Raw genomic sequence first — 24,139 nt, forward strand, 5'->3', positions numbered from 1 at the left:
TAACGGGTGTCTCCTCCGAGCTGTTAAATTTCGCTCCACCTCACAGCGATTGACTGTCTCGTTGAAGAGTGAAGATCAATAATAATAATAAAAATAAATAAATAAATAAACTTTCACAAGCTTTGATGAACAAATAATGAAATCGAACAAACCCGTGAACGAATCAGTGAGTTGTGTTTGTTTATAATGTTGTCTTTGTGGATATTTGTTTGTTTCCTCGTGGTGTGATATTGCATTGCGCGCGCGCGTGCGTGCGTGCGTGCGTGCGTGCGTGCGTGCGTGTGTGCGTGTGTGTGTGTGTCAGTCAGTCAGTCAAGTCAAGCCAAGTCAGTCCAGTCAGTGTGTGGTGTGGTGTGTGTGTGTGCGTAGGCGGCGTGCGGCGGGCCGCCTTGAAACGGCGCGCACATTGCGCCGTGTTTTTAATGCCGTCCGCGCCCTCGGCTCCGTCTCCATATTGCTGCGGTTGCTGAGCGGATCGAGGCAGTGCGCTCCCGGGCCTCCCCGCCAGCGGAGGGGCTCACGGAGAGCGGGGGGTTGCCTGGAGTGAGGGGACAGCTCCATGGACGGAGCGTCCGTTATAACGCAAGTGAGCAGGGACGATGAACTGCAGTCGGGCTCTGGCAACGCGGCGGTGCACAAAGGTGAGTGTTGATGTGGTGGAGATTCCGGTGAAAGGTCGCGGTCCTTGGAGGGCAGGACGAGAAACGGGGAGGGGAGGGGGGGTGAGGAGATGTTAATGCTGGACGAGGACGGAGAGTGCGGACACGTGTGTGCGTGAGTGTGTGTGTGTGTGTGTGTGTGTGAGAGTGAGTGTATGATTGTGAGCCTATGCTTGTGTGTGAGAGTGAGTGTATGTTGGTGAGCCTATGCTTGTGTGTGGGAGTGTGTGTGTGTGTGTGTGTTTGTTTGTGAGAGTGTGCGTGTGTTTGTGTGTTTGTGAGAGTGTGTGTGTTTGTGTGTGTGTGTGTGTGTGTTTGTGAGAGTGTGTGTGTGTGTGTTTGTGAGAGTGTGTGTGTGTGTGTTTGTGAGAGTGTGTGTGTGTGTGTTTGTGAGAGTGTGTGTGTGTGTGTTTGTGAGAGTGTGTGTGTGTTTGTGTGTGAGTGAGAGTATGTGTGTGTGTGTTTGTGAGAGTGTGTGTGTGTGTGTGTGTTTGTGTGTGAGTGAGAGTATGTATGTGTGTGTGTGTGTGTGTGAGTGAGAGTTTGTTTGTGTGTGTGTGTGTATGTTTGTGTGTGTGTTTGAGAGAGTGTGTGTGTGTGTGTTAGTTTGTGTTAGTACTGTGTGTGTGTGTGTGTGTGTGTATGTTTGTGTGTGTGTTTGAGAGAGTGTGTGTGTGTGTGTTAGTTTGTGTTAGTACTGTGTGTGTTTGAGAGTGTGTGTGTGTGAGTGTACGAAGGCCGTGGTTGTGATTTCTCATGTTCGTCCAAACGAGTGACCCACACTGCTTGGTGTGTCGGTAATATGACCATTCCCACTTCCTCCTTCTCTTTCACACACTTCTATCACAGTTTTCCCCGTCCATCCTCGTACTGTCACTCGGCCTCCTCACCCCCCCCCCCTCGGGCAGTCAGGTGGTGCGAATATTCCCCCTTCTCTCTTGACCGAGAAGACCGAGTATTCATCCTCTCCTCCATTACCTGTGTAATCCGTCCAACTCGTCCCTCCTCCGACTGTTATTCCCCGATGGTCGGTGGTGTTGACCTTGTATGGAAAGTTCAATCCATGGCTGCCTGGAGGGGCACAGGTTCATCACAGGACGTCCCGTGGTTCGTCTTCAGCGCTTCCAAACGGATCCACGTGCTTACTTTGTTTTGGTTTGCTTTTTATGAATGAACAAAATGTTGTTTAATGTTCACCAGTGTCAGTGGAACTTTGGGTTTTGGCATCGGAAATGTTGCTTTTAATTCAGTCCGCCGAGGTCCTGAGTTTTACAACGATGTACATGGACATTCGGCCCATCATGCTGCTCCAACACCAGTGTACACACACACACACACACACACACACACACACACACACACACACACACACACACACACACACACACACACACACACACACACACACACACACGCGCGCGTCCTGCCAATAGGCTGAACAGTTAAGGTGGCTGGCTGAAGATGTTAAGGTCTTGAGTTTGAGCCCCTTTTTAACCGTTTAATTAACACCAGGTGGGGTTGAATCAACCTGTCGTCCTTCCGAGGTCGGCGAAATGAGTACCAGTGTACTGGTAATAGAGGGCTGCATCGGCGGCACAGCCATGCCCCCAGAAAATGATTCAACCAGCAGCCAAAAGGCTGCACACGATAGCCAGCGAATACCCCCATTACCTCTCTCGATCTCCAATACATGGAAGTTCATGTTACCACCATGTGTAAATAGCTGCCTGTCCTTGATGAGCACGATGGTTTGATATCTATTTGTTCTAATATTCTAACAATCATTTATTCATATCCTCAAAAAGGCGGTGGACAGGTCGAGAGGTTTTGATCGGCCTTCGCTGTCCTAGAGAAAAGTGAACATTCGTCCCCACCCCCGCTCCAATCATGTCAAATATTCCTTAAGACTTGCTGATTAATTTAATTGATTTGTTATTATTAGGAACTGCTTTGTGGATGTTTTAATTGTCTTCCAGCAAAGCAGTCTGTTGATATCAATAAAGGTGCAGTTCTCAGGATCAATAAAAGAACAAAAGATACTTGTGCATGTTTTAGTGCTGTTGTGTAGTAAAGGGATCCCATCGTGTGCTGCCTTTTGGCTGCTGGTTGCATCATTGGTTAGGGGCACAGCTATGCCGCTGATGCAGTGCCCCGATTACCAGTTCATTGGTCCTCATTTCGCCGACCTCAGAAAGATGACGGGCTGAGTCAACCCACTGGTGTTGATTCAATGGGTATTACGGGGCTGCGAACTCGGGACCCAAGGATCCCAAGCCACCACCCTAACCGCAAAGCCAACACCAGTCCAGTAAAGGGATGAATTGGGAGCTGTTGGTTAAAAAAAATCGAATGAGATAAACAGCATGTTTGAATGTGTGCCGTGCCAAGGGGGCAAATGTGCCTTCATCATCCACTGATGTCTTATTGATGTATATAATGAATTAATTGGGCTAAGTTATCACTTTGTAATTTGTATTGATTGGTTGCTCGTTCTCTCGCAAGGTAATGGCAATCTGTGAATTTGTACTTCATTGGCATTATTGGGCTGGCAGGATAGCCTCGAGGTTTGTGCATTCGCTTCTGAGCTATCTAGCTCGGGTTCGAATCCCAACCCAGCTGAAACCCGTCACCCTGGTTTTTCACATGCACGGCAATACATCAATCGATGTGTGTGCCGTCCGTCAGATAGACGCTGAACTGGGCTTCCCATCTTCGGCACATAGTAGGTGGACGTTAAAGATCCCATTGTGTTCTTCACAAAGTGGAGGCGAGTTATCACCGGAACCCTGAACATATTACAAATTCCTGCTCTAACCTACAGGGGGCACCATTAGGGACACCAGCTGCACTGCCAGCAACGATCCAAAGCAGGATCCCTGAATCGCAATCGCAATTTGAAATGGGGATTGGTCACGTACGAGGCGATAGAAGGGTGTAACTACCTTGTTTATCGAGCACGTTGTGCAATATATGGGCTGAGGCTTTATCCCCTCTTTGGGGAATGGGGTGAAGGTTTCTTGTTAATCATTCCTTCTGCTTGTGAAAAGCTTTTGGCAGGTGTTTTAAGAGAGGGTTGATAAGGGTGGTGGGAGGTATGAAGATGTTAGACAGGTGTAGGGTACCGTGTTGTGCGAAGCAGTAAAACTGCTGGTCACTGTGTTGTTGGTGATCACCAATTTTTTTTCTTTCTTTTGCTCTGGATTCTATCGATCAAAATTCCATTTTAAAACCTCTGCCTCTTACGTGCTGTCAACGAGGAAATTAAAACGCCATTATGCCACTGGTGCAGGTGTGGCGTTTGTTTGTGTTTCTGCATGCGTGCACACCCCAACCATTTCTGCATAGCACTGCTTGTTCGTCGAGATTGTTTTGGTTTCTGTGGCCGTTGTGGTTGCAGAATGGTGATGGACCGGCGGTGGAAAGTCCCCTCATTTCTGCACGCAGGTTCGAGTTCCGTTCATCCTTGCCTTTTCGTTGGTGCCTGACCATTCGACTCGATGGTGACCTGTTTCACTGCTGGCTTTGTACCGCCATCCGAGCTGTGTTCCACACTTCCAGCTGGTTTTTGTGCTCCGCTTGTTGAAATGATGATCGCATTTTCAACAGGGAAAATCATGACAGCTTCTTGTTGTGCAACCTGAGAACGTACAATCTCATGTCCACATCACTACTCTGGCTTGGTGAATTTGACTTTGTCCCTTTGATTCGTGAACAAATTACTATTATTTCTGTACTTGGCCATGTGGTTGGGTTGAGGTTTTAGGGTTTGCATCGTTGCATCCATGGAACCATGTTTTAATTGATCGTCTTGACTTTTCTTATGACTTTCTGTATTGATGCGATGAGATGAAATACAAACAACCATCGTTCTTGGATCCATAAACTCCCTCAGCTGTCCCAATTTGTGATTTTTGTTTGTTTTTTTTGTTTGAAAGCTCGTCGGACATAGCACTTGTTACGAGCACTTATTTTCCAGTGTACCGAACGTCCGTGCTGGTTGGGTGTTTCATGGCTCATCAAATTGTAGGCTTTCTACATAGACGGTTATGGCTTCAGTGTGTACAGCCGAATGCAACACGACTTAAAAATTGGTGGATGCTTTGTATGCGTTGGCAAGTAATTTTATTGTTTACCTTTTTCGCTTTCTCCGACTGCAGCTTTTGGAGGTTGCGTTGAAGGTTGCCTTACTGGGGAATGCATAGGGAAGCAAAACGGCAAAGTACGTATAGTTGACATGCTGGAAGTTGGTCCATTTCTAATGTGCACCGTTGGTCTTTTTTAATGCCTGTTTCTCAAAAGCACAATGGCAATGGTCCAGCAGCTGCATCTGGTTTTGATTACTGCTTTACCCCTGGCTTAGCATGTGTTTGTAACTGTTCTTTGTGTCTATATACTTGTGCTGCTCTTGTGGAGAGCTTAAAATGCATTTTGGGCCTGTTTGTTGGCGATTTATTTATTTATTATTTCTGACAGAATGGCCGTTGATGTTGGCCAATCTAAATAGATTCGTGCAACCTTCACAAGTAACCGGAGCGCAATGACGATTGTTCTTTTTCGTCTTGACCTGCCATTCACTACAAGAGTGAATTTTTTTTTTTTTTTTTGAAAAAGTACAGTACTTGGCCTCAATAAACTGTAATTAACAAACGAGTCTGGAGACGGCGATGGTTCACGAGCAATGTACACGGTTCGCCTTTTTTATTTTTTGACCTTCGAGGGGACGCCACGGGCAAACTGGCGGAATCGGGAAAAACGTAAATGATGAAAGTTGTCGTACTCGAAGAGCACTACTTGCATACCAACTTTCATTTGAAACAGTTGAAAACTCTAGGAGCTCGATGCCCAATTTATTGTTTTTTTTTTGACATTTTCTAAGTTCGTGACCTTGTGACCTTGACCTTGGGACGAAAATGAAAAAATCGAGCTCCGTGGGGCTATGCAGGTGCCATTGGGCTAACCAAATACCGAAACCCCTGCCAGATTTGACAAACCCCCTCGGAGAAGATGTAACTTGAAACCGGCTACCCCCTAAAAACATGTTTTTTGGGCGTGGCTCCACCCATAATGGGCGCAGCACGCCCCTTCTCTGGAAAACACAACTAGATCATGATACAAACCTCGCACCCTAATTTTATCAAGATCGGATCAAAACCCACGGAGCTATTCTCAGGACAGACAGACAGACAGACACACACCCATAACGAATATAGTGGTCACTTCCTGACTCGTGAACCAATATGGTCCTTCGGTCTTTATCAAAAATCATTATACTGGGAGCCCCCCCCCCCCTGCTCCACATCACATATTCCCCATAGATGGAGCTCCCTAGCATTCAGGACGGCAGGAACATTACATCCTAGTGGAATGTTTCAGTAGTAAATTAAAAAAAATCGATTTTCATTCTCTCGAGTTCATTTTCATGGAGTCGTCGTCTCATGTAGAAAGTCCGATTTGGACATGATCGTGCTTGATGAACTTGGGCAGAATAGAGTTTTACTTGTTGTTTGTGCAACAGCTCAATAGATTTTGATTAAAAAAAAAAAACACAAGAAGAAACAAGCTGTTAATTTTTATGCCTCCGCAACTCAAGGCCAGAGGCATTATGTTTTTGGGTTGTCAGTCTGTGCGTCCGTTATTGTTTTTGGGGGGATTTTTTTTTTTTAACCATGATAATTTATGAACCACTGCAGGGATTTTAACCAAACTTAAGAATAGCATCGACTGTGATACAAAGATGAACTGATTAGATTTTGGGTTCAAAAGGTCAGGGGTCAAAGGTCGAAAATAATGTGACATACAATTGAAAAGCTTTGTTACAAAGATTTTCATAAAAATAAGAGAGATACCTTGTGAACCACAGACACGATTTCGAACAAAACTTTGCACAAGTGTAGACTGTAATATAAAAATTAACTGATTACATTTGGGTTCAAAAGATCAAAGGTCTTTTTTTTATTATTATTATTTTTTTATGAATAAGCTCTGAAAAATAATCATTGCCCATTTGATACCATAAAAATGATACAAAATTGGTTGTGGCAGAATCGGACTGCAGTGTCATCCACCGGACGAGGAACATGCCTTCCATGGCTTTGGTGACACGGCGAACCCACCCTCTTCCCCTGCATTTATTCCATCAAGCGTTCTACTACCTCTCTCAAGCGACATGGGTGGCCACTAGCAAATCTAACTGGATTATGGGTGTTTTTTTTTTTAAGAGACCCCCCCCCAACCCCCCCACCTCGATATCCACACTGGATGGCCATTGTCTCCCAAAGGGAGCTCATCCGCCCTTTGTCAGGTGTTGTTTATTTTCTCCTGCAGGGTATCACAGTCACCTCCCCACTTGCAAGCTAGTGAGAGGCCGGTTTCGTCAGCAGCAACCTGATCATGTAGCAGGGAGCACTGGGTTGCATGTTACCAGTGGCATTCCAAAGACTGACCTGTCGAAGGTGGTTTCCTTTAATTGAAAATATGTGTTATTGTGATAACTGACGTCGTGCATGAGCTGTAGCAGTCCTCAAGCCTGGGAAAGATCCCTCAAAAGCAAAAAGCTCGAGGTCTATATCACTCTAGTGCCATACATACAATCTTTTTGAACAACTCATCTTGACCCACCTAACCTCAGTGACTGAATCGGATCCTTATCAAGAAACAGGCTGGTTTACGGCCTGGGAAGTCCTGCACAGGACAATTGCTCAACCTCACAGACCATATAGAGGATGGATTTCAGGAAGCTGTCATTACAGGAGCTGTTTTTGTTCATCTTCCCACCGCCATCGACACTGAAACACTGCAGGCACCTGTCAGAAATTACTCCACATAACGAACAACCTACATCTGATGGAACTTGAGAGATTCCTCGTGGACAACAGATGGTTCTTTTTGAACTGTTGGTGCTCCAAAGCAGTGTTTTCACTCCATCACTGTTTAACATCTATGCGAATGACCAACCAATCCATCCTCAAACCAGGAGTTTCATCGACACCAATGACGTGTATATCACAACCCAGCATGGACACTTCAAGGAGGTGGCATACATTCTTTCTGATGTATTGACCAAATTGTCATTTACTTTGAAGAGAACCACCTGCATGCCAACCCAAACAAAAATGAAGTCTGTGCCCTCTACCTGAAGAACAAAAATGCAGACAAAAGTTGGAGATGATATGGAATGGAACTTGGCTGGAGTGCACTGCACAAATCCCATGTACCTCTGGGTGAACCAAGATCATCGCTGACGTACAAAGTCCATATCAGTAAACTGAAAACAAAACCCAGTCCCCAAATGCACTCCTCAGCAAGTTGTTGAATTCCAAGTGTGGAGCCAACCCAACAACAATTCAAACAACAGTATGAGTCCTCTGTTATTCCACAGCAGAATGTGCATACCCAGTTGGTGAACAATTTAAGCCCATCTCAAGAAGCTGGACCACGTACTGAACTCAAGCTGTTGTTACATTACTGGCTGTCTGATACCAACCAAAACCAGCCACCTATATCTGCTTGTTGGCATTGCACCATCTGATATGAGGGCAGTAGCAAGCCAGATAGAACACCTTCGACTATCGAAGGATTTTATGGCCATCCAGTGATCCCTCCACGGCTTAAGTAATCTCGCAATAAGCTTCCCATCATCAGTCCATTCTCAAGATGGCAATCCAACTCGATGAGGCGAAACCTTTGGGATGAAAGATTGCAGCTGGCCTCAGTGGATGAGCTAATGAACCTTGAGCCAACAGAAACTCCCACCAGGCACCGATCAACCAGGCGTAGCCTGCATGGACTATGTGCCAGAGTTGGAAGGTGGAAATAAAGTATGCCGAGAAGGAGATATGATTTAGATGATGCTAACTGTGAGTGCGGTCTTGGACGACACCAGGCAATGGGACATCTAATGAGATGCGGCGTGACATGTTAGATGAGGCATGCTCCTCAAAGGATCTGGCAGAGGCTAATGACGGAGCTCTTTAGTGTGCCCACCAATGGCAGGCAGTTGTGTTATGGCACGATATGAATGTGCGGTGATAACTTGTCAAACGTGCCACAAATATACGCGATAACAAACAAAGATAAACTAATGACATTTGGGGTTCAGAAGATCCAAGGTCAAAGGGCATATGTCTTTTTAATTGAGAAGACATTTGTCACCACAATAGCTTGTGAGCCACCGATGGGATTACAACCAAACTTGGCACAAGTATGGACTGTGATACAAAGATGAACCGATTCAATTCTAGGTTCAATAGGTCAAAGATCATGTGCCCTTTGAAAATCGTTTTCAATTAGACCATAACTCGAGGAAACATCTGACGTCTCTCTTCCACTTATCTCGCTTTTCTCTCTCGCGCTCTCTCTAATGTGGAATTTAATTTTTCCATTAAACCACAAATTGAGATCAAATGTAAGTGGGTTTACATCTGATGCATGCACAGGCTTAATCCATCGGCACATTTGTGACGGTTTCTATTTTCTAGGATTGAATTGTAATTGGTTCATCAACACGGAATTATCCCCCAAATGTGCCACTTGTTACGATGAAATTTACGCGTCCCCGTTAACAACGTCGACTTTTGTATGCTCGAAGTATTGCCTTTTGTCATCCTGTTCTTTCAACAAATGAAATCGGAGGCAAAGTTGAACCATCTTTCACAATAACACAGCTTTTAATCGTACCCTGCCAAGTTCTACGTAGATTAGGCAACACAGCCAGATACCAACTGCCTTCTGAAATGTGAACTGCAGCTAATTTTGTGGTTCCAACATTGCTAAAGTGTCTTTTTGCTTTCCTTGAGGGTTGTCCGCTCTTTCTTCAGTTGTTGTGACAACACTTTGACTTGCAGGGGAAGTAGGGCAAGAAGGTTCAGGTGCTTGTGGAGCTCTGCAGTTGTACAAGTCTAAGCAAGCAAATTAGATTTGCTTCATGATTTAAAAGCCATTATAAATTTTTTTTTTTGTATGATATAATGATGACTGATGAAGATTCTGGTTTGGGAGTTCTGTGTTGGAATTGGTGGAGAGAGTGGTGGGGGGTGGGATTTGTATTGAAGGGAAGGATGGTAAGTGAAAGTGGAAACCAGCTGTGGGTGTGACAACTTGTTTGGATTTATTTTGGGATAATGGTATGCTGAGCTGCTTTTAAAACTTGTGTCACTGAGTGAATTGTTGGGGCCTTGGCTGGCTGGGGTGTGGTTTTGTCCATGTGCAGTTTTTATTTGCTTGCAGTCACCAAAAAAGCTTGTGTTCAAATGTTTTTTTTCTGGTGATCTCTTGCCTGAAAAAGGTATTGAACAAAATTGGATAATAAATACATACACACTCGTACTTTTGTGTACACGTGAGACAAAATAAATGATAGCTATATATTTTTTGCATGTCCATCATTTATTTATATTAGTGGGGTATACTTACACATTGTAAGCAATAACGAACCATGCTTCCCCATTGTCTGGGGTCGCTCACCTGTTTGTTTTTTTTTAATTATTATAATAAATTTTATTTTTCATTCACTGACACTTTCTGATGGTTCTGTGATTGTTTTTTTCCCCAGTGTGTTGGCTTCGATGTCCGTTGGCATGCAAAATTACCATGCTTCCCCATTGTCTCGAGTTGCTCACCTGCACTTTTTTTTTCATTTATTTATATTTTCATTCATGGATGTTTTCCAATGGTTCTGTGATTTATTATTTTATTCACCCCCCTCCCCCCACCCCCCGGTGTATCAGCTTCGATGTCCATCGGCATGCAAAATTTCAGCTTTCTACGTCACCCAGCCCGGAAGGTCTCAAACATTGATATCAGTGAGTCGTTAGAATGAACAAATAAATATATATATATATATATATAAATATATATATATATATATATATATATATATATATATATATATATATATATATATATATTTGTGGGCCAGGTACCGGCTGCGAGCACGACCGCTAGATGGAGCAGTAGAGTCGCCTCCACCGAACACCCAGAATTTATAGGTCGTCACCCCGGATAACTCCGAAGGTACGGGTCCCTTACAGGACCGTGAATCGTCAATAATTCAGCCACATGAGACAGGGTTATTTGCCAATCTTCAAAATACCTAGAGACCCACATGGCGAGCTACCGAGGAATCCACACCCCTCGATGGAGCTCGAACGGGACGAGCCGTAACTGTGCTCAACCCGTGCGTAACCCGAGCGGATGATTAGCGTGGTCCCGTCGGTCCAAATGCACAACAACTGCAGCAACGGCCTTTTTAAATCTCCCAACACGCACCGTGCTAAGCCAATGAAGGAAAGGACAGAAATGAGCTGAAACATTCAACAAATGGATATTTATTTACAATAGGGGGGGGGGGGGTGGGTGGGAAGGAACACACAGAGAGCAGAGTTATCCGACTATAAGAAATGCAGTCAATGTACAAGCAAAAGCACTTATCCAGTTGCTACGTAAAGATGGGCCCACACACAGACACACACACACACACACACACACACACACACACACACACACACACACACACACACACACACACACACACACACGGGCCACAATGGTCTTTATTGAAGGCCTCCAGCTCGAGGACAGGTGAGCTCGAGACCAGAGCCTCTGCTTGGATCTGTCCACCTTGTGTGGTCTTCGATGATCTGGCTCGGCGGGACTCGAACCCGCAACACGATGCCACTCCAAGCACCAGGTACCGTGCTCTCCAACCGGCCACGCACCAATCGACCAAGGCGAAGATCAGAGGCGACGATTATCCAGCTCGGTGGGACTCGAACCCGCAGCACAATGATGATGATCGCCATGACGATGACCACGACTCTTTTAGTACTACGAAGACCCCCACCACCTTGATCCTTTTTCCACCTCACTACGCAGCCTGGCGTTTCTTATCTTTCTTTTTCCTCCGGGGTGAGCACATCGCCGTCTCAGGCGCTCTTCACGTTCATTGGACGGGGCATCGTGGGAAGATCGCTCTCTGTGGCCATCTCAACTCTCATTGGCCGGCGTGTCGTCGGAAAACCACGTTCTGTGGCCATCTCAACTCTCATTGGCCGGCTGTCGTGGGAAAACCGTCTTCTGTGGCCATCTCAACTCTCATTGGCCGGCATGTCGCGGGAAAGTCGAACTCTGTGGCCTGATTGGACAAGGGGCACGCCCCTGCCTTCCTGGGTGGAGTCTTGATCTGAGGCGATGGAAATCTCCGCCCACGTACGTGGTCGAACGCATGTAGACAATGGCGTCAGTGTGAGGAAGCGAAGTGAAGGCGTGTTGTTGTAAACGAATCTCCGCAGCACACACATGTAATTCCCGTTAGACACAGGTCAGGGGCCGTAACTATAAACACATACTTAACGAAATAACTAAGCTACGGGGACAGCTGTCTGTCTGTGTGCACAAGGCTTCCAAATTCATAACAAAAAAAAAAAATATATATATATATATATATATATATATATATATATATATATATATATATATATATATATATATATTGTTGGGGGTCGGTGGTGAGAACGACCGCGAGGTGGGGAAGTTTACGCCATCTCCCACCAGACTCCCCAGAATTTATAGGCCGTCGCTCCGGATAACTCCGAAGCTGGCGGGTCGATTAATCGACCGTGAAACGCCAATATCTCGACCGCGTGGCGTAGGGTTAACTGTCCAGATCCAATATACCTAAGTAACCACGCAGTATTGGCTACAGGGGATTCATGCCCTTGACACGTCTTTCTCGAATCAGGTCACTCTACTGACTGCGGTAGAGTTCCAACTACCGATTACCAACCCCGGCTCGGTTGCAGCCAAGCGGAACTACCAAAGCCGTGCCGGCTAGGATTAACAGATTATCGGGGATGAAATCCCGTCTGAACTCGGACCCGGACCATGCTGGACCAAATAAAGAAAGGACGAAAACGAACTGGGAACATTTCTTATAAATTTATTTACAGTAAATAAAAGACAAGAGAAGCAAGACTTAAAGCGAATATTCAATGCAAGTTTTTACAATGGGCAAAAACACTTAAATGCAGTTCTTCATGCAAGACGGGCCCACATGCAGACACACACACAAATGAAAAGAAAACCCAGAGTCTTTATTGGACCCTCGCAGCCACAGAGAGAGACAAGCTGGGGGTCAGAGCTCGGTGGGTACCTGACCGTCAGAGGGAGGGCATGCTCCGCGATGAGGCACCTGACAAAGGTTGTTGGTCCAATCCCCAGTCGCACGTGGGGGACTCGAGGCTCATGGCGAATATAATCGGGGTCCACGGAGGGGGGGTCAGGGTAGCTCTGTCCTTCCTTGTAGAGGGCCAGCCGAGACACGTTCTCCGCCTCTGGCCCTCTGCTCAACCCTCATGACAGCAAAAACCCCTTCGTACAGCAACGTAGACCTCCTGTGAACTCTCGCGCAACCCACCAACACCGCCTCAGAGAGTCTCTGGAATTTATGGACCTCCCTCAGTGGGGAGGGGCCTTGGTCAGCACACCTCACTGTTCGCCTCTAATTGGCCAGGATCCTACGGGCACAGCCTTCCTGGGCGGGGTTTCGGCCATGCACGGAGAAAGTCGCCCCTCTCCTCCACGCGTGTTTGAGGAAGGTGGATGGTGGTGAAGCCACTATTGTGTGATGGGCAGGTGGTAAGATGTAATAACCTAACTATTAAAAAAACATCAACGCACATATTCAACTCTCCCACTAGATAAATGGAAGGGACCTGTCTCACACGTACTTACCGGCATAACTAACTTTGGGACATCGTGGTTTGGGACATCATGGACATCATCTGAGTGCGCATGGTTTCCAGATTCGTAACATTATATAACATTGGGGCAGTTGGGATTATACGTTTTTAAAGAAGAAGAAGGCGCTTCCAACCAAAAGTAAACTATATCTACTCTGCTAATTTTAGCAATAAGCAAGAGCAGACCTGGTCTCAGGTGCTGTTTCACCAGCTTCACAGCTGCCTTCCTGAGGCCAATAGACCACGAGCTTCGACATGTGTCTGGTTTCTATTTCCGGTCACGTGCTGGTGCTCAAGGTCAAATGGAGGAATGCTTTTGAAAATTTTATTTTGCAAACCTCAAGAAAGAAGAAGCTGTATATAATATACTTTATCCTGGAGAGCAAAATTTCAAGGAACAACAAAAAAAACTTTTAGAGTAGTGACGAGTGAGTGTCTGCCTTGTCAAGACTGCATTCGATGAAAGATGGACGAAATGGCAAAAGAGAACACACCGGTTAAGTATTACAAATGTCTCGTTTATTATAACTCGATCGCTATGGCTGCCTTTCATAGTTTTTGTATGCCAAGTCGAGGACCGTGGAAGATCTCGAACAGAACAGAATGGAAAGTGGGGAAACACCAGCAGCGGGGTCGAGGGACAATTTGAGGAATAATGCACACTGATATGTGCTCGCAAGTGTCGTGGATAGATGTTGATATAAACTTGTGCCAATCCATGTGACCAAATACAAACGGGCACTTTTTGTGTCGTGGTCCATGGTAATGCCTCATGAAGACGTCACCAATTTGACACACTTGGTTAGCTGAGATAATTTTCTTTTTATCAAGTCCCCCAGTAGTTTCTCTTTTGTTTGGTACTGACTATGAGCAAAGTGAGCACAGTTTTGTTGATTGTCCCTTCTTTTTTTATTTTTGGCAAGAGGAGTGGTTGCTCACACTCTGTTGGAGAATTTTTGTTAAAAACCATGCTCTCTCCATCATTGTTTATTTTGGGTTACCAAATGACTTTTCTTTGACTTATTTTCGTCTCGACATGCAAGTCATTGTTCACTTAACCTGCATTGTTCTTGTTAAAATTAATGAGGTGTTTATTTTGTGGATGTTTTGTAATTACCAAATTATCATTTGCCTGTTAACCAAACGCAGTGCTTGCCTTCAATGGCACTCGTTTAGTATATAGATATGCAACTTGTGCTGTCGCTTTTCATTTGGCATTTTCAATATAGCTTAAACGGGTGTTATCCCCACCAAATACATCATAAACGCACAATAAATGTGAGGAGGGAGAATCTATGGATTATAAACTCAAGATATTTTCTCCAAGGCAGTGAAATTTGCAGTGGGAACAGACAGGATATTTTAGGGTTATGTGCTCTCACCTCTGATCAGTCTAGTCTGGGTTCGATTCCTGACCTGGCTATAAATTGTTACCCTGGTATTTTGCATGTAGGATGATGTATCAGTGTGTTCGTCGTCCATTGGAAGGACTTTAAGCCGGAGGACTCCTTCTTCCAATATGGGGGTATTGGTGGATGTTAAATATTCCTTGGTGCCTTATCGCCGGCACACCAGCTAAATTCCAAATTGCTGCCAGTCGAATATAATGCTTGGCCAGCCGGTTTTAGAAAGACTTGGCCCAGAATCCTCCCCTCCCTGTCTGATCCCACAATAATATGGGATCTGTCAGGAATAAGAGGAAGATGAAGAGTGAAACCTGTGTGTGGCATTATTGTTCTTCCAAATGGAAAAGCCTGGAAATAGAACCCCTCTTGCAGAGCAGGATAAAGCTGTTTAGTTTGTATAATTAATAGAATATATGACCCGTCGCATTGCTGACAGAAATGCCAATCTTTGCTGTGATGGCTAATCAATAGGGCAAGAAGAAAAAGGATTCCTGGGAGTGCAGGGATAACCCGCATCGCAAGTTGGCGTTTACAGTTTCGTCACGTGTGCCCTTGTACCCATTACAATAAAATAAACTAATAAAACAATTTCCATCAAAAATCTTCCTGGAAGTTTCCTGAATTCACCGTAGTTGGATTTATTGAAATCCGTTAATCCCTTCTCAAGTTTTAACACGACAGACAGACAGACAGGCATATATATATATATATATATATATATATATATATATATTTATTGTTGTGGCGAGAACGACCACAAGGTTACGTCATCTCCCACCAGACTTCCCGGAATTGTAGGCCGTCGCTCCGGATAATTCTGCGGGTCGCTGAACCGACCGTGGAACGCCAATACCTCCACCGCGTAGCGTAGGGTCTTTGTCTTGAACCAATTTACCTAATTAACTACGCGGTGTCATCTACCGGGGAACCACGCCCTCGGCACATCTTGCTCGAACTGGGTCACTACCGACTGCAGTAGAGTTACAACTACCGACTACCAACTCCGGTTCGGGTGCAGTCCAGCGGAACTGCCAAAGCCGTGCCGGCTAGGATGAACCGATTATCGGGTATAAAAACCGACCTAAACTCAGATCCGAACCATGCTGGACCAATGTAAGAAAGGACGGAAACAAACTGGGAACATTTCTACAGTAATTTATTTACAATAAAGAAGACACAGAGCAAGACTTATTGCGGAATATACAAGCAATAATTTACAATGATGGAAAACACTTAACAGTTCCACTTATAAGACGGGCCCACACACTCAGACGATTTATTGAAAGATCCCCGTAGCCAGAGAGGGAGAGACGAGCTGGGACTCGCAGTTCACGTGGGTACCTGCACGTTGAAGGGAGGGAGTGCTCTGCAGTACGGCACCTGCTATTGGTCGTGTAGCTCGGCCCACACACATGGGGCTCGTGCCCGTGGAGGCAACCGAGCGGGGCAGTTAGAGTCCCAGGGCGGAGATCAGGGTCACGGACGGGACCCAGGAAAACTCCACGAACGCCAGCAAAATGTAGAGCGCACACCAACCAACTTGCTCCTCCAAAAGAACTCTCGTTCCTCCTCAAAGAGACTTCCTCAGAACCAACAACCGAACCCCCTCAGAACTCTCCGCTGAGGATGGCGTCGTAACTTTTATGGACCTCCCCGAACGGGGCGGGGGCTCAGTGGAACAGACGTCACTGTCTGCCCTGATTGGACGGGGCTCCCATGGGTCCGCCCTTTCTGGGCGCGGTTTCGGCCATGCGGGGAAAACCCCGCTCCCACTCCACACGTGCCCATACTCGTCAAAAATAAGTTACAAAGTTTGTGGAAGCCGAGAAGGAACTGCCAGAGATTCTGCCTCGGACAGTGAGTCGCCGGTTAGGCCTAGGTCACATTTGCCACGGCGGCCGTGGGGTCTCTAAAATCTATGGCCACTAGCAATTATACGGCGGCCGCAGTATTTCCACGGTCACACAATGGAGCAGTCACATATGTTTTTATTTTTTGGGGAGCCGCACGGCGTATTTATAAATTGTGGAGACCGAAAACGTGGGGTTGCCATACGGTCTTTGATTTGATGTCGCACGGTGACCTTAGGGCGTTCCTGCGGCGGCCATAGAATTTTTAAGGCAGACGCAAGGTGCCCGCAAGGCGACCGCAGGGGGACCCTAAGGCGAGCGTGCAGCCAGACGGACGGTAACGAATGGGTTTATTTTATTTTATTTTTTTACCAGTTTTTTTTTCGGCTTGTCGAATTGCTATGGCGAACGTAGAAATGAAAAAAGTTATAACTCCACGTTTAAATTCCACAGCGACCTTACGGCCTGTAAAATATAGCCATACGGCGTAGGGCCACCCTGAGGCTACCTCAGAAACTCTGCGGCCACCGCGTGTTTCTGTCAATTCAGAGGGCGTACGGCCGCCGTATCCTCGCCGTAGAGCAAATGTGACTTAGGCCTTAGGTCTTAGAAATTGTGGAGACCGAAAACGTGGGGTTGCCGTACGGTCTTTGATTTGATGTCGCACGGTGACCTTAAGGGGGCCCTGCGGCGGCCATAAAATTTTCAAGACAGACGCAAGATAGCCTCAAGGTGCCCGCAAGGCGACCGCAGGGGTCCCTGAGGCAAACGTGCGGCCAGACGGACGGTAACGAATGGGTTAATTTTATTTTATTTTTACCAGTTTTTTTTTTAGGCTTGTCGAATTGCTACGGCGAACGTAGAAATGAAAAAAGTTATTATTCCACGGCGACCTTACAACCTGTAAAATATAGCCAAACGGCGTAGGGCCACCCTGAGGCCACCGCAGAAACTCTGCGGCCGCCGTACGTTTCTGTCAATTCAGAGGGCGTACGGCCACTGTATCCTCGCAGTAGAGCAAATGTGACTTAGGCCTTAAGCGAGTGAAGCGCTTGCTCAGTGGTGTTGTCGGTTTGTTTGTTGGATGATCATTGGATGGTTCGTTGGATGATTTGTTGGATGTAATAACCTACCAAAAAGAACATCGCAATGCACACCTTTGATTCTCCCACGAGACAAAAGGAATGGACCTGTCTCACATGTACTTAACGGAATAACTGACCTTTGGAACATATATATGTTTGAATGCATATGGTTTCCAGATCCGTAACAACAATATATAAATCCATCTGTGTGGTCTAAATGCCCTTTGAACTGTGTTAGGGTCAGGGCCCATCTATATATTTATTGATTATGCTAAAAGGAGTTTAAGGACAAAAACTATTTCGCGAAGGAAAAGGGGAGGGGGGGGTTGCACTTGCCAAGGTAGACTCCAGACCAGTGTTTCTCAACCAGGGTTCCCCGGAACCCTAGGATTCCGCAAGAGGTCGCCAGAGGTTCCGCAAGAAACAGTAATAAATAGGCTAATTTATTTTTGAGTAGTTTTTGTTTGATTTAATATTCGTCATTTTACTATACACGTACGGCATATTGTTGGAAACTCCTTGGTTATTATAATAGTATAGAGGCTTCAACTTCTTATATTATTTACAATTATAACAACCACAGGGAATGTATTTAACGATGTCTATATGGTGCCAGTGTGAAACCGCCCTCACTGGTTAGTGGACGTCCTGTACGCGGCGGATTCGTGTATCACTGAGTGACGATTCGTGTACCATCGTGTATCACGATAAGCTATTGTAATAGTTATATACTTTCGTTATGTTTATATGTGTTATACGTGTGATATTAGTTGTTTATGTATATTTTTTGTGTGTTTACAGATTTTTTTTTTGTGAATTAAAACCTCGGTGTGAGGTCTCATAAACGAGCCGTAGATGTTTTTGTTTTTTTTTCATTGCCAATAAATTTGACAAAAAGAGGGTCATTTTTTCCTTAAACCAGGTATCCAAAAATATATATTATATTTACCATGTGAACTACAATAAAATATAAACGAGCTAAATATTAATAATGGTATATAATAATTTTAATGCAGGGGTTCCTTGAGGCATGAAAACTATTTCAAGGGTTCCACAAGGGTAAAAAGGTTGAGAAACGCTGCTCTAGACCGAGCATTCCCATTTGTTTCCTGGGCAGTTTTCTACGTCACCTGGGTTGAATGACTGCATTCCACAGTGGTCCACTTAATCCCAATTTGCGTTGTATTTATCAACCGCTGGGCAAAAACAAATTTATAGCTTTAGGGATGCAAGGAACTTTCACAACGGCGATGGGATATAATATGTAACTGACCTATAATTGTCTGCATTCTATCTTGCTTGCACCATATCCGTGATGTACAGGGTGGGCCAAAAGTCACTGAAGGATTTTTTTTTTATTTTTTTTTTATTTTTTACAGTTAAAGAAGACCTGGGAAATTCATTATGAATAAATTTACCAATGATCAGCATGGGGAGATTGTTGAATTTTATTACTCCAGTGGGAAATCAATAATAAATTCTCAAAGAAAATTTCGCAATCATTTTAATGTTCGAGAACAACCATCAGAAAACACGATTCGGAACTTGATTGCTCGGTTTGAGTCAAAGGAGTCTGCTCGTGACTCAGCCTGCAGTGGCGGACCAATAACAAGTCTTACTCCAGAAAACATTCACCATGTTGGGGAGAGTTTTAACGAAAACCCAGAAACATCTACTCATAAACGTGCAACTCAGCTCGGAATGGCAAGATCGTTATTGCGAAGGATGCTGAAGAAAGATTTGTTGCTATTTCCTTACAAGCTTCAAATGGTGCATGAAATGTCACCTCAAGATCCAGCAAATCGACCAACATATGCAACCAAATTGCAGCAACTCGTTAGGGATGATTTATCACGTTTTGGAAGAACAAGACTTTGCGAAGAAGCCAATGGGGGTCATTTGCAGGGCATTACTATTCACAATTAGTCTAAAAAAACAAATTTCATGAAATTAACTACTATTTGCAATTTATTTCATTAATTTTTATTTAAAAAATTAAGTTATTTGAAGAAAAGGAAAACCTTCAGTGACTTGACCCACCCTGTATCTTGGACACATTCGTATATACCAGCAGACTTCACGCCCTATGGGCGATCTTGTTCCAAGCATGTAACATGTTCTTCTGACACGTACCTTTATTTGGGTGGTGTATAGGCAACTGATAGCTGCCTCAATCACTTCCAAAAAAAAATAATAATAAATAACCCAGGTTATGAACATGAAGCAAAACAATACTTGCTGCTTATAATTCAAAACGCTTCACTGCACTGGAAAATGTGGGGCAGGAATACTGTACTGTGAAGTGTAAATGGTGGGGACATGTTATCCCCTCCTCCACCTGGAGGCGGCACAACATGATACACCTTTACATAGAGAACTTGCTTCTCCCTCCCTTCCCCCCCAAAACCACCAGCAAAGATAAAAAAAACACCGCTATACATTAATTTGGGTCATGCTGATCGTATGTAGCAAGTCTGGATGTCATCAGCTCAGAACTGTAGGAAGAGTAGTGCGACAAACACACACACACACACACACACACACACACACAAACGCATTATAGTGAGGATATGTCTGATTGTTGTATTTACAAAGTCAGATCCTCACATCCCTACTTTATTCACTTCATTATCCCGGCCCCCCCGGAGGGAGGGAGCGGGATATTGTAATCGTCCGGTTTGTTTGTCTGTTTGTTTGTTTGTTTGTCTGTCTGTCTGTTCGCAACTTTATGGCAAAAGGGCTTTAGCAAACACTATCAAATTTAATCCACAGGTGGGCAATGAACCTTGGACGACTCCATTAACTTTTGGGTCCAATTGGATCAAAGGTCAAGGTGAAGGTCACAAAAAGATCAAAATCGTTTTTCGCTAATAACTTCGTCAAAAATGATCTGATTTACTTCAAACTAAGCTTATAGTGAACCTTATTCTCTTTGTCACTTATAATCCTACCCATTCCAATAGTGAAAAATGCATATTTGTGAGGATCGGTTGGGTCCGAAGTTTTGGGGGTCATGGTCATCGGTCAAAATTACAAATTTTCCATTATAACTCAAAAAAAGGTTAGGAATATGCGTGTTTACTATGGAAGACATATATCAAGCCCTTTATTGGCTTTCATTTGACACCATGACCTTTGACCTTACGTGGCCTTGAAAGGTCAAAATCATTTTATGGTCATAACTTCGTCAAAAATGGTTTAATTGACTTCAAACTAACCCTAAAATATTCCTTATTCTATTCCTTATAATCAACATTCAGGTTAAGGATGTATCAAATTTAAATTTGATCCCCAAAATAACTTTATGCCTTAAATGGGTGGGATTGTTGTGCCTGGCACCACTTGTTTAAATTTTGTTAACATTGGTCTATGTTGTTGCTCCAATTGTCCCCAAAAATGCCTGAAAAACCATGTGAATCAAAATTGATGATTTTATGTGATGTTGACCTTTGACCTTTTGACATTTTGACCAAATTTAATGTCTTCTCCATATTCTCAGAATGAAACTTTGTTTTTTAAATTTTATGGTAAAAGTTGCAGCACGCCTATGGAAAACACACACACACACACACACACACACACACACACACACACACACACACACACACACACACACACACACACACACACACACACACACACACACACACACACACACACACACACACACACACACACACACACACTGCAAAACCCCATCTCCGTCTGCATGGGGGATGGGCTAAAAATCCCGATTGACAAAAAAAGCCGAAGCAAACTAGAACCATCACTTGACCTTAATCTCATCTAAACACAGTACTTGCAGTGCCTTCAGAAAGTATTGAGACCCCTTGACTTTATCACATTTAGTGGTGTTACAGCCTGAATTTAAAATGGATTAAATTAAAAAAAAATAATTGTCACAGATCTATACAAAATACCCCAAAATAACAGTGAAAACATGTTTTTTTTTAAAGTTTTACAAATTTATTGAAAATGAAAAACAGAAATATCGAATTTAATAAGTATTCAGCCCCTTGAGTCAATATTTTGTAGAAGCACCTTTGGCAGCGATTCCAGCTTTGACTCTTCTTGGGTATGTCTGCATCAGCTTTGCACATCTAGATTTAGGGATTTTCTCCCATTCTTCCTTGTAGATTTGCTCAAGCTCTGTCAACTTGGATGGGGAGTGTCTGTGAACAGCAATCTTCAAGTGGTCCACTCAAGGACTTTCATGTTCTTGTTCTGAAGCCATTCCAGTGTTGCTTTGGCTGTATGCTTGGGGTTATTGTCCTGTTGGAATGTAAATCTGCCGCAGTTGAAGGCCATTTGGACTCTGAAGCAGGTTCTCAAGTTTTTGCCTGTATTTGTTGCAATTCATTGTTCCCTCTATCCTTACAAGTCTCCCAGTCCCTGCCATAGCATGATGCTGCCACCACGATGCTTCACAGTAGGGATGGTGTTCGATGGGTGATGAGCTGTGCTCAGTTTCTGCTTGACGTAGTGCGTTGCATTCAGGCCAAAGAGTTCAATTTTCGTCTCGTGAGACCACAGAATTGTTTGCCTCATGCTCTCAGTCTTTCACATGCCTTTTTACAAACTCCCGTGCATGCTGTCATGTGCCTTTTTCTCAGGAGTGGCTTCCATTTGGTCACACTACCATAAAGCCTAGATTTGTGAAGTGCTGCAGAGATTGTTGTCTCTCCGGCAGGTTCTTGCATCTCAGTCAAGAAACTATTTAGTTCTGTCAGGGTGGTCATTGGTTTCTTGGTCACCTCTTCCTGGTGAAGGTCTTTCTTGCCCAGTTGCTCAATTTGGTCGGACTGCCATCTCTAGGAAGAGTCTGGGTCATTCCATATTTTTTCTATTTCCTAATCACGGAGGTCAGTGTGCTCTTAGGAACTTTCAACGCTCTAGAAATTGTTTTGTACCTTTCCTCAGAACTATGCCTTTTCACAATTCTATCTCGGAGTTGTACGGACAGTTCCTTGAACTTCATGGTCGAGTTTCTGCTCTGACATGCACTATCAACTGTGGGACCTGATATAGAAAGGTGTGTTTCTTTCTAAATCATGTCCAATTGAATTAGCCACAGGTGGACTCCAATCAAGTTGTCGAGACATCTCGATTATGATCAAGGAAATTGGATGCACCTGAGCTGAATTTGGAGTGTCAAAGCAAAGGTGTTGAATACTTATTGACGTGAGACATTCCAGCTTTTCACTTTTAATTTATTTGTATAAATTTGTACAAAAAATAATTCCACTTTGACATTATGGGGTATTTATTATGTGTATATCAGTGACATTTAAAAAATTTAATCCATTTTAAAGTCAGGCTTTAACACAACAAAATGTGAAAAAGTCAAGGGGGTGTGATTACTTTTTGAAGGCACTGTACAGACAGAGACATAAATAACTAGAAGAGCACTCGGTGGAGCGCATACCTCTGCCCCGTAATTCCTGATCCACGAGAACATATCTGGCCCAATACATTTTTGTGATAACATGCTATATATCGTTTTTGGCCCTCTCTCTCAATGGTGAAGAATCACTAAAAAACAAAAACTGTAGTATCTGGATCCGGATCTTCACCAAAATTGAATCAATTTGTCCGTGCCACACACCCAATGTGTCCACCAAGTTTCATCCGAATCTGTCCACAACCTTTTGAGATATCATGCTATATATATATATATATATATATATATATATATATATATATATATATATATATATATATATATATACATACATACATACACACACACACACACACACACACACACACACACACACACACACACACACACACACACACACACACACACACACACACACACACACACACACACGTCTGAAGACGATGATGGTTCACGAGCGGTATTTGACGATGCAGATTGTTTCAGAAGTCAAGGATGAGACAATGTGATAATGTTTGACCAAGTCATAAAAATGATCAACATGATGTGGTACGAGTGACAGGTTATGAGCTGCAAAATGTCGAAAACCCGGTTTCGTTCAACAACTTTCAAAATTTGACCTTTGCATTACCTTTTATAGGTCACAAAACAATGTGGACATTAAAACAAGGAAATAGGATACGTGTGAAAGCTTATTGGAGTTAGTTCGTCGAAGAAGTTCGAAAACCCGGTTCGATTCCCACAACTTTGAAAATTTGACCTTTGTGAACTTTAAAGGTCAAAGGCCAAGGATTATGACCTTTCGTGCAAAACTTCCTCTGGAACATTCCAGGAACAATATAACGTCATATAGGCTATATAGCATTTCGCACTCGTCGGATTATCCATACTTTGATGAAATGAACGTAAAAACAAACTTGAAGGGGGCGCCACTGGCAAGGTGTTCGAGATAGAGAAAAATGGTTTCAAGACTTTAGGTGGGGAATGACCTCAAGATTATG

The 24,139-nt window shown here is 44.1% G+C and overlaps 1 protein-coding gene across 4 annotated transcripts in view; it reads left to right on the forward strand.

The window, feature by feature from the left end:
- The first annotated feature begins 289 nt into the window (after positions 1 to 289).
- Positions 290 to 24,139, forward strand: part of CTDSP1 (CTD small phosphatase 1) — a 133,374-nt gene continuing 109,524 nt past the window's right edge. The window contains exon 1 of one of the 4 annotated variants that reach the window (XM_085873579.1): positions 290 to 641. Coding sequence is in view for 3 of the 4 variants with exons in the window: in XM_085873580.1 (XP_085729706.1) it covers positions 560 to 641 (82 nt within the window). In the remaining variant the exon portion in view is untranslated. Of the gene's footprint in view, positions 642 to 4,838; positions 4,879 to 24,139 lie in introns of those variants that run through there. The other 3 variants (XM_085873580.1, XM_085873581.1, XM_085873582.1) reach the window with 3 other exon arrangements.

Source organism: Eptatretus burgeri, chromosome 3 (genome assembly GCF_056783735.1).
Source record: "Eptatretus burgeri isolate ZD-2024b chromosome 3, Ebu_testis_v1, whole genome shotgun sequence".
Lineage (NCBI taxonomy): Eukaryota > Metazoa > Chordata > Myxini > Myxiniformes > Myxinidae > Eptatretus > Eptatretus burgeri.